The sequence below is a fragment of the Oncorhynchus mykiss genome, chromosome 1 (assembly GCF_013265735.2).
Source record: "Oncorhynchus mykiss isolate Arlee chromosome 1, USDA_OmykA_1.1, whole genome shotgun sequence".
In the NCBI taxonomy this organism is placed as follows: Eukaryota; Metazoa; Chordata; class Actinopteri; order Salmoniformes; family Salmonidae; genus Oncorhynchus; species Oncorhynchus mykiss.
Genome location: NC_048565.1, coordinates 51,356,737 through 51,368,937, shown reverse-complemented (window position 1 = coordinate 51,368,937; position 12,201 = coordinate 51,356,737). Strand labels below are relative to the sequence as shown.

The 12,201-nt window shown below is 40.9% G+C and overlaps 1 protein-coding gene across 4 annotated transcripts in view; it reads right to left on the bottom strand.

Moving 5' to 3' along the window:
- LOC110524569 (anoctamin-1) overlaps positions 1-10,650 on the bottom strand; it is a 66,016-nt gene extending 55,366 nt beyond the window's left edge. For 3 of the 4 annotated variants that reach the window (XM_036979593.1, XM_036979586.1, XM_036979603.1), the window contains exon 1: positions 234-341. In XM_036979593.1, coding sequence (XP_036835488.1) covers positions 234-341 — 108 coding nt within the window. Of the gene's footprint in view, positions 1-233; positions 416-10,471 lie in introns of those variants that run through there. The other variant, XM_036979578.1, reaches the window with a different exon arrangement.
- Positions 10,651-12,201: the final 1,551 nt, after the last annotated feature.

Below are 12,201 nucleotides of genomic sequence, written 5' to 3'. Positions count from 1 at the left end.
AAAAGGCCATCAATACAAAAGGAAACAAACAATGCAGGAATGAGGTACCCCCACTGTCATCTAAACTTATCATCGGGAAAAGCAACCAATTAGTCTTGCAAGGGTGTTCGACACTGTCAACACTAGCTTTACTGTGCTGGGTGTTCTTTCCAGGAATCCGATGTTGCTATGTGCTAGCTACCATGTGCTGTGGACTGTGATTTAGCAGTTGCTGAAAAGTAAAGGTGGCTTACTATGGAATCCGGCTGGACATAGCCTATGTCCTCGATGCCCTTGATATTGATGATATCCACCTCTTTCTCTTTGCCAGGGATGGGGGTGGACCTCTCATTCTTCTCCATGGCTTCCCCAGACTGCTGGCCAGTCTCTTGGGGGTCTCCCGACGGGTCCGTGTCCTGGGTCAGGTGGGCTTTACCTGGGGAGACAAACAGCAAGGTGCACCTCTCAAGTCTCAACACATACATTCTGGGTTGGTTGTAAAGTACCATAGATGATGAATAAGCTTTTCTGTAGGCTATAATATAGGCCTACGTGAGTTCAAATGTATAGGCTCATATAATGTAGAGTATGTGTCCATGATATGTTTCCGGTGCTAAAATTGCAGGAGCATACCTTCAGGCACTCTTTATGCATGTTTCCATCTAGTTCAGGCCATGTTTCAAAGTTACAACTGTGAGTTATCACATGCAACACTGACAGCAAGCAGTAGATGTACTGGACATATAGTGGGCCATATCACAGAAATGATCTAGCTCATGGATGTTTGGCTATATGATTGTTTTTAGTGTTTTAAACTCAATTTGGGGTGGTCCACAATGTGGTTTTTAAAAATCTTTATTTTGTATTGTTATATCATTGCGGAGTGACAATTAAATCAATTGTTCTAACTCTAACTGGATGTGCATGCATATCAAATAAGGACATACTGGCTAAATAATATCAAATAAGGACATACTGGCTAAATAATATCAAATATCAAAAGATTTTTCATCCCCCTTGTGTAATTAATTTCCTTAATAATCTATGCAATAACAAAACAGTTATAAAAGTGTAAAGTGCTATTGTTTGTTTTTCATGGTCATCCATAACTAAAGCATCCAAAAGCAACATTTATATCTGTGAAATCGTCCCTCTCAATCTCCCGCTAGCTGCCCAGGCAGGCCAGGGTCCGACTCAGATGACATCTGAGAGTTTGCAGCTGAGCGTTGTTTATTTTTCAGACATACTGCACTATGTGAATTGCTCCTTGGACTCTGTTGAACCTCACCCGGATGGTGCTTTTCCTCAACTCAAAGGGAAGATGTGCGTGCATCTTCACTAACATAAGCTACTGTCCAGCTGGTCTCCATCAAGTCCCTGACTATCTCTGACTCAGGGCTCACTTCTCTGCAACATGAATTATCTGTTAGCTTCAAAACATTGGGCTTCCACCCAGTTGTGTGTTTGGCAGTTTAAATAAGCAGACCCGAGGATTAGAAGGAGTCTCCGTGGGAATCATTGTTTTTTTTTTTAAAGAATGAAGAGGAAAAGAAAAAGGGAAAAAATAACTTCCTCTCGTTCTAATATTAGAATGGTCTCTGTGGAATTTGGACAAGTTACACTTCAATTAATATCAAGTTGACCATAGGTCAATCTTTCTACACAGGATACTACAAAAATGTTGAATAAAAGAGAAACCAAAGTGCTGTGAATTCACAATTTGTGTTCAATAACCGAATGAAAATTAAATGCATTTAATATTACATATATAAATCAGAATAAAGGAGATCTAATGATAACCATAATGGGTCCACAAACACACCCACACATCTAAAGTCCTATAGACTGTATCCAAGTGAACTTAATAAATGGTTAAATGTTGTTAAATGCTGGTTTTGTTATGATAATGTCATGATGCTATAGGTTATCTTAAACATATTAAACATGACTTTTAAATGAACAATGGACTACACGGACAAATATTCGTACTAATAAAATGTGTCAATTTATTGTCATCGTTCATTCTTAACATGTCCTTTGTTGTCGTGTCCAGTCCCATTCTCATCCATTCTGTTCTTCTTGAACTCTAAAACTCTAAGAACTGCAGTATCTCGTCAACTCAAACGGAAACACTCAACTCGAAAGTAAAGTTCGAAATCCCAGTCCTGAAAGAAAAGTCCTAAAAGATTGCCAGAGTTCTCTTTGACCTGCTTTGAAAAAGTTTGACACTAAGTTATTCATAGACCGAGAAAAAGTTATTCACAAAAAAAATGTTTTAACAAAAAACATGCTTATTCAGCAGAAATCAGTAGACTCTCAACGGAGGTGCACTGTTAGATCTCCCAGACCAGACACGATGCTACTCCAATTAGAACAACCTAGCAAAGTCAACGGATCACAACAATCTCTCTAGACACACACGGTACTAGACACAGAATCAGGTTATCCTTCCACCACAAATTGTAATCCAACACCAAACCCTACTCAAAGTGTGTATCTAGCTCCATCCCGGGCCCCTATAAGACAATGGAAGAGGAAGTATAGGATCAATATAGGACCAGAGATGATGACATCATGGGCTATTGGGGTAATCAAATATGTTTTATGCATATATTTTCGTTAGTAAAGCAGGTGTTTACTGAGAGCCAAACGCCTAATCAGTCCTGAGGTCAATGCTCGTGACTCTTCCAGTTTGACAAACATATGAAGAGTTTAGTTCCATAACGCTATATCCACACATTTTTCACATTTGTGTTTTTTTAAATCAGAAATGATTGGTCATCGGTACCTTCTTTTGTGTGTAAAATATTACTGTTCTCAGATGTTTCATTCATAGTTTTTAGATGTGTATCAAAATGGGTTTTTGTTGCAAAACACTATGTTGCACTTCTGCCATCATCATTACGCTCACTACACTGAGCATGTAAACATACTCAGTGTAGCCTACCCCTTCATCTCAAACTGGTGCAGCCAGAAGAGCCTGGTTCCTCACCAGGTCTTCCTTCTAGAAATATGTTGTGGTCTATGTTACTGTAAAAGCACTTTATGACAACTGCTGATGCAAAAAGGGTTTTTAACATTTGATTGACCAATTGATTGATTGATTGATTCGATGGGACACCATAGGTCATAAGAAAACCTAGCAAAGTGAACGTGACCACAGTGTGTTGACACTACACGGTCACTGCATTTCATCCCACATCCCAAAAAGCATCTGCCACATGACGGTCCCCATGGCAGGAAGTAGAAGGGTGGTGTAGCAGCGAATCTTTCTGAAGACCCTGAGCTGATGACATTGCACTTTCCAGGGGCCCTACAGTTAAACTAGGATGTGATGTGTGTAAACACATAGTAATTCCAAAGCAGATATTGAGTTAACGATGCGGTCTCTAACCTATGTCTCATTTCAAACAGTAGTTTTGAAAGTGGTGCTCACGAGCCAAAACGGGTCCCTGTTTTTTGTTTACTGTGTCATCCAGTTGTACACTAGGTCATCTATTTCATGTGATATGTTACAAATGTAGCAATTTATATGATATCACCCTAGATGCAGTACAATTTGCATGCCGTCCCAACAGATCCATGGATGATGCAATTGCCATCACACTGTACACTGCCCTATCCCATCTTGGAAAAGAGCAATACCTATGTAAGAATGCTGTTAATTGACCACAGCTCAGCCTTCAACACCATAGTGCCCTCGAAGCTCATCACTAAGCTCGCTGCCCTGGGTCCTAACCCCGCTAAGCTCGCTAAGTCCTGGATTTCCTGACGGGCCAAACCCAGGTGGTGAAGGTAGGCAACAACACCTCCGCTATGCTGATCCTCAACACGGGGGCTCCACAAGGGTGCATGCTCAGGCCCCTCCTGTACTGCCTGTTGACCCAGGACTGCGTGGCCAAGCATGTCTCCAACTCAATCATCAAGTTTGCAGATGACACAACAGTGGTAGGCCTGATTAACAACAACAACTAGACAGCCTACAGGGAGGAGGTGAGGGACTTGAGGAGACAGCAGAAGGAGCACGCCCCCATCCACATCAACGGGGCCACAATGGAGAGGATGAAAAACTTCACTAAGCAAGGATGTGGTGAGGAAGACCTCAGGAGGCTGAACAAATTCCATTTGGCCCTTAAGACCCTCACAAACTTCTACAGATGCAAGATTGAGAGTGCCTGGTATGACAACTGCACCGTCCACAGCTACAGGGCTCTCAAGAGGGTGGTACTGTCAGCCCAACACATCACCGGGGGCACACTGTCTGCCCTCCAGGACATCTACAGCACCCGGTGTCAGAGAAAGGCCAAGAAGATCATCAAGGACCTCAACCACCAGAGCCATGGCCTGTTCACCCGGCTACCATCTTGTAGGTGGAGACAGTACAGGTGCCACAAAGCTCAAATCAAATCAAATTTTATTTGTCACATACACATGGTTAGCAGATGTTAATGCGAGTGTAGCGAAATGCTTGTCGAGAAGAATGCTAGGGAGTGGTGCACGATGTGCCCGTCTCCGGAGTCTGACCAGAAGACCGCCTCGTTTCCCTCTTTTTCTGAGTCGTTTTTTTGGGTCGCAGCATGGGATCCATTCCGTTGTCCTGGGTGAAAGGCAGAACACAGGATCCGCGTCGCGAAAAACATATTCTTGGTCGTACTGATGGTCAGTTGACCATCTTATATTCAGTAGTTCTTCTCGACTGTATGTAATGAAACCTAAGATGACCTGGGGTACTAATGTAAGAAATAACACGTAAAAAAACAAAACACTGCATAGTTTCCTAGGAACGCGAAGCGAGGCGGCCATCTCTGTCGGCGCCGGAAGTCACTCTGGGCTGGGACCAAGAGACTGAAAAACTAACTTTCTATCTCCAGGCCATCAGACTGTTAAATAGTCACCACTAGCCGGCCTCCGCCCAGTACACTGCCCTGAACAATAGTCACTGTTACTAACCACCCGGTACCTGACCCTGCACATAAGAAATTGCTGCCCTATGTACATACTGTAGTCATTGAACACTGGTCAGTTTAATAATGTTTACCTACTGTTTTACCTACTTCATATGTATTTACTGTATTCCAGTCAAGGATCATCCTATATACAGTCGAAGTCTGAAGTTTACAGACACCTTAGCCAAATACATTTAAACTCAGTTTTTCACAAGTCCTGACATTTAATCCTAGTAAAATGTACCTGTCTTAGGTCAGTTAGGATCACCACTTTATTTTAAGAATGTGAAATTGCAGTAGTAGAGAGAATGATTTATTTAAGCTTTTATTTCTTTCATCACATTCCCAGTGGGTCAGAAGTTTACATACACTCAATTAGTATTTGGTAGCAGCATTGCCTTTAAATAGTTTAACTTGGGTCAAATATTTCAGGTAGCCTTCCACAAGCTTCCCACAATAAGTTGGGTGAATTTTGACCCATTCCTCCTGACAGAGCTGGTGTAACTGAGTCAGGTTTGTAGGCCTCCTTGCTCGCACACGTGTTTTCAGTTCTGCGTACATATTTTCTATAGGATTGAGGTCAGGGCTTTGTGATGGCCACTCCAATACCTTGACTTTGTTGTCCTTAAGCCATTTTGCCACAACTTTGGAAGTAAGCTTGGGGTCATTGTTAATTTGGAAGACCCATTTGCAACCAAGCTTTAACTTCCTGACTGATGTCTTGAGATGCTGCTTCAATATATCCACATCATTTTCCCGCCTCATGATGCCATCTATTTTGTGAAGTGCACCAGTCCCTCCTGCAGCAAAGCACCCCCACAACATGATGCTGCCACCCCCGTGCTTCACGGTTGGGATGGTGTTCTTCAGTTTGCAAGCCTCACCCTTTTTCCTCCAAACATAGCAATGGTCATTATGGCCAAACAGTTCTATTTTTGTTTCATCAGGCCAGAGGGCATTTTTCCAAAAAGTACGATATTAGTCCCGATGTGCAGTTGCAAACTGTAGTCTGGCTTTTTATGGCAGTTTTGGAGCAGTGGCTTCTTCTTTGCTGAGCAGCCTTTTAGGTTATGTCGATATAGGACGCATTTTACAGTGGATATAGATACTTTTGTACCTGTTTCCTCCAGCATCTTTAAAAGGTCCTTTGCTGTTGTTCTGAGATTGATTTGCACTTTTCACACCAAAGTACGTTCATCTCTAGGAGACAGAATGCGCCTCCTTCCTGAGCGGTATGACGGCTGCGTGGTCCCATGGTGTTTATACTTGCGTGCTATTGTTTGTACAGATGAACGTGGTACCTTCAGGCGTTTGGAAATTGCTCCCAAGGATGAACCAGACTTGTGGAGTTGTACAGTTTTTTTCTGAGGTCTTGGCTGATTTCTTTTGATTTTCCCATGATGTCAACCAAAGACGCGCTGAGTTTGAAGGTAGGCCTTGAAATACATCCACAGGTACACCTCCAATTGACTCAAATGATGTAAATTAGCCTATCAGATGCTTCTAAAGCCATGACACCATTTTCTGGAATTTTCCAAGCTGTTTAAAGGCACAGTCAACTTAGTGTATGTAAACTTCTGACCCACTGGAATTGGGATAGAGTGAATTATAAGTGAAATAATCTGTCTGTAAACAATTATTGGGAAAATGACTTGTGTCATGCACAAAGTAGATGTCCTAACCGACTTGCCAAAACTATAGTTTGTTTACAAGAAATGTGTGGAGTGGTTGAAAAAAATAGTTTTAATGACTCCAACCCAAGTGTATGTAAACTTCCGACTTCAACTGTAACTACGGCTGTACACATCTTTTCTATTCATATACTGCCCATAATGTGTATACACACCATTATATACATGCACATTATATTTGTATTCCTGATTCTGACATTGCTCGTTCAAAACATTGATATATTTCTTAATTCCTTTCTTTTTCTTTTTGGGATTTCCGTGTATTGTTTTGCATTGTCAGGTATTACTGCACATTTGGAGCTAGAAACATAAGCAGAAACATAAGCATTTCACTACACCTGCGATAATATCTGCTAAATATGTGTATACGACAAATAAATCACATTTGATTTGATTTTGATCTGATGCGAATTTTCCAATTTGTGTGATATGTTATAAATTATGTTCCAATTCGTACAATATCTTATGAATTTGTTGTGATTAAGACACAGGAGTGCATTTTTAAGTATTTGGACTGGACTTAAGTAACAATCCCAATGTAACCAAACCAAAATGTATCTCATGCACATTGACAGCACATAGGGCCCAGACCTAATGACACTTTCGATTTGAGGGAGGCCCTTGAGTTTAAGAAAATATGCAATGCGTGAGCACATATTAGTCCAATTGTACAGTAAATATTGACAAGAAGAACTAGTGCAAACCAAACCAAAATGCAATCAGTCTTGTTGTCTTACATGATAAACCAAACACATTTATCAGTTACAAGTTACTCAAGTCTCTCACTTACCGTGTGGATAGCCGCAACCTACAATACGAACTTGATAGGCTGCACTGTAAAACTTTTCTCTCATAATTTACAGCATTATACTGGCAGCAGAGTTGCCAGGTAAATACTGTAATTTGCTTTACACCCGGGATGCTGTATAATGTTTTACAGTAAAAAGAATAGTGGCGTCTAATACAGTTATAGTAATATGAAGGCAACTCTGATGCCAGTATAATGCTGTCAATTTACAGTACAGCATGTTACCGAAACCAGTTTTACGGTACTAATACTCTTATTGTAGTCTTTTTTCTGGAATTGTATTGAACTAATGAATTCGTTAATGGATGGATGAGGGGGCTGGGTTTGCAATTTACAGTTTTACTGTAAATGCATGGGATTGGTGCAAGCAGGTTGGCTGCCAGGTAATGTGTTTACATATTACAGCATATGAAACACACACTGAGTTTGCAAAACATTAAGAACACCTGCTCTTTCCATGGCATAGACTGACCAGGCAAATCCAGGTGAAAGCTATGATCCCTTATTGATGTCACTTGTTAAATCCACTTCAATCAGTATAGATTATCACTCTAGATTAACTGGAGAAGACAAAGGGTGAATGGGCAAGACAAAATATGCAAGTGTCTTTGAAAGGGGTATGATGGTAGATGCCAGGCGCGTTTGTGTCAAGAAATGCAACGCAGGTCCTAAAGTTTTGTACACTCAGTATATATTAATATTTGGTCTTTAATATCACTTGTACTTCTAGAGTCCTTAACGAAGGCTTCCAAACCTGCAGTGACTACAGGACAAAACAGACCAAGGGCATGGCAAACACTCAACCATTCTAGGTTTTAGAGTTGCTACTATCCCCCCTATACACATTTCATTGTTGGGACACTACTAGCACATATCAGTTAAATTGGTACAGCACTCTCACTCAGAGATGCAACAAATGTAGCTTCTTACAAGGCACACCTCAGAATATGTTCATGAGCCAGAAATAACAATACCATGCACCCACCAAAAATACGGTAGGGTACTGTATTCTGCCGGGTGTAATTATAGTACCATTTGAAATACAGTAGATCTTTACAGAAATGTATACTGTTAAACCAATGTTTCATTGGAATTTAAGGTACAATTTACCAGTTCCACCTAAAATCACATGTTAGTTGTATTGTATAATACTGTAAAAACAACAAGATCTTTTAACAGTGTACCCAGAAGGTGCTGAAAATATTTGTCAATTTCACCGCCGCTTCAAGAAGATATTTACTAAAATGGTCTGAGCTTAATGCGTCTCACCTGAAAGCATGAGGTTGGCCCCTGAAACGGACATTTTTTATCTACAGTATACATAAGCAATTACTGTAAAGCAATACAGGGATGGGACTCTTTGATGGGGGTGGGGGCCACCAAAAACCTGAACTTATCAAGAGGGGCCGCAATTGCTAATATCCATATCCGCCCCTGTCCCCAATCGCACACAAAAAAAATGGCCCCCCTCTTGACAGTAGAGATTAGTTTTAGACAGTAAAACTTAGTTTTGGAGTAAATTTCATGCAATTCTACACCTTTTTGCCATGGGGTGTAGGGAAAATGTTGCAGTTTTAAAGCAAGTTTTCTGCAATTCAACACATTTTGCCATGGGGCGGAGAGAAGATTGTACAACACATTTCAGCTCATTTGGAGATCAAAATCCTATCTAAAAAAATGTTAGCTGACATAGGCTAATTGACTGACTATCAGTGACTGACAAAACAAGAGAAGAACTGCTGATCCACAACCAAGTTTACATATTGCACCTTGTGTATTCTACTATTCTAACTTGTAACAGTAAGTTGAGACCCCTGGTGGAAGTTGATCAGAGGGCCCATCCTTGAAATGCAGTGTGTTAAAGTAATTTTCACAAGAGGCTACCAATAATAGGCTACCAATAAAATTATTTTTCTGCATTTTACCCATAATGCAATGCAATTTAATTCTGTAAAAGCTGTAAAGTATTTTACTGTATGTTCTACAGTGTTTAACTGTTGAAATTACAGAAAAGTCTTACAGTGTGTAATGACTGAACACGCAATGCATGCAGCATCGACAATATGACCTTCTGAGAGCCTTGCACAGTGCACACCGACCTGACTGACAAAGACAGGTGAGGGTTTTGCTACAGGGAAACTACTTTCTCACAACATGATCGTCATACTCCTGGATTAGTTTGTACACCTGACACCATAGAATAGAAATTGGCTTCCCCTCCTCGAGCTCGACTGTCACTAAATCACATCCAAACAATAGGAAAGATACGAGTGGATGTTTCTGCTCCTGAGTGGCGCAGCGGACTAAGGCACTGCATTTCAGTGCTAGAGGTGTCGATTCCAGGCTGTATCACAACTGGCCGTGATTGGGAGTCCCAGCGTCGTTAGGGTTTGGCCGGTGTAGGCCGTCATTGTAAATAAGAATTTATTCTTAACTGACTTGCGCTCCAAGTCAGACTTTTGTAGCTTCTTATTTTAAACGGTCAATGGGATTGCCTAATGTTTGTACACCAAATCATATACTCACATTTTGTACAGGTACATACTGACGCCTAGTTTAATGTCTGTATAACAAAACTTTTTTAACGCTTGCTCAGACTCAAAAATATAACGACTTTCCCCTGCTCTCTCTGCTTGAATTCCCTTTCATCTAGCGGAGTCCGACCGATGCAAAGCGCCGCAGGTTAACCAACTCTCTTTACAGTTCAAATTAAAGATGCAAAAGACGAAAGTAAATAATTAATTCTCTGCATTTTATATCACACTCATAATTACACCATTGTATCAATTCACAAAACAATCGAAAAATAGATACACGTCTCGTTGTATGTTTATTACATCGTTATTACGCATGCAGATTAAAGGGTGTTATTGTCCTGCGTGAGAAATTGAGTTGACATGTATCATTTTGAAATATGCATTTAAACACGAAAAATAACAGTTTGCTGTGACAATGACTTAGGCAAGTCTTGTCATTGTTTCAACATCGCCACATAGCCATACCAACTGAAAAACATGATACAGAGATGTATAGCAGCAACTTTATACCTGCAGTGGATGAAATAAAAAGCCTCCGGTCCAACCTGCTGAGAAGGTTTACAGAGAACTTAAATCCATAGTGACCATCAAGCAGTCAGCCTCTCCTCGTTCTTCCGGAGGACAGTCGGTGCGCGCTGCGCTCTTGTCAGCCCTCCTTCGTCGAGTCGCGCGAAAAGTGTGAGGCAGAGGAATATGCACGAAGATCTATATCTGAGGCAGTCCCTCTTTTCCTCTTTGCCATTGAAGTATCAGCCCATTTTTTTTATGGCGTAGAGTAAACCAATTGTAATTTAGGAGCCAAACATGCCCAACTCAATAATTTAATTCGCTAATACATTTAGGCAGGCCATGTATTTAGGCTGTATTGAATTAGCCATCGGGGTTTGTTCCATATGCATGAGACTACTTCACTTGATTGGGCATTATTATGTCCCACAAATACCATAACTTACCACAATGTAATAATGAGGTGCTTTGGAACACTAAACCTGGTGGCAACTGAGCTGCCACCACCTTAAAGGAGACAAAACCTTTATTTTCCTGGAGTATTGAAACATATGGGTGTGAGGGTAGTGGGACAGATTTAAGGTGTACTGAAACATGACAAGGTGTGTTTTAACCAGTGGTGGTCGGTGCCGTTTAAGATGAGGGAGACTACTTTTTTTTCATGACCATGGCCTTATATCTATTACAGCATTTCGGATGACTGTCATTCATATTCCATTCACCCATTTCAATGTAATAACGATAGGTTTAAACTCACATTTTCCCTATACCCATCATGAGGTTGCTACAACCTAGCCAACGAATGAAGGTTTACAAAGTAGGTGCACACAGGTCGAGAGAAAGATTTGAAGTGACAGTGACACATTCAATACAGTGACATACTCTCCTGCATCTAGCTGATCTAGGGAGTAATCATTAGTCCAACAGATGCAAATGAGAGTTTCTACTGGAAAAAATCAGGTATGTTTGCCCCTGTTACGTTTGCTTCCGTTTAAGAAAAGTTGTTCAACAGATTCGATGGAATGAATACAACCCTGATCACCCGAAAACACAGTTCACTTTCATAGCAGCCGCATGGTATTCCTTCTCGCATTAATGCACTCTCCTCATCACCTTTTCCCTTCGATTGTGGACTTCAATGCACAACACATCAGCTGTATGAGACCAGGGGAAAAAACCTTTCCAAGCCAAATCATATCATAACCGCTACACACCGCCTACATCGTTGACCCCATATTAGCTAAAGTAACGCCATAGCCAACATGGCTAATAGATGTACTGTGTTAGTAAACCAGCTACAATCATGCAGTAACGTTAGTGTTCAGCCAGTAAGCAGATTAGCACTTACACCGGCGGGCCCTGGTGGCAATAAATTAGTAAAACCAAAAGCTTACCTTGACTTGGAACAGTTCCAGTGTTGTGTTGGATTGTCATAGCCAGCTAGCTGACATGGCATCCCTCTGTTTGAGCAGGCTAAACTAGCTAGCTGCATTTGCTAGCCAAGTAAGTAAAACTAAAAGTGAAAAAATGTATGAAATATCTCTATCTTGCTTCTCCTTCATTTTGGAAGAAATTATTGTTTTCAACTATTGTCTCTCTCTCTCTTTGAGTCAGCTACTCACAACATTTTATGCACTGCAGTGCAAGCTAGCTGTAGTTTACACTTTCAGTACTAGCTTAAATTCTCTGATCCTTTGATTGGGTGGACAACATGTCAGTTCATGCTGCAAGAG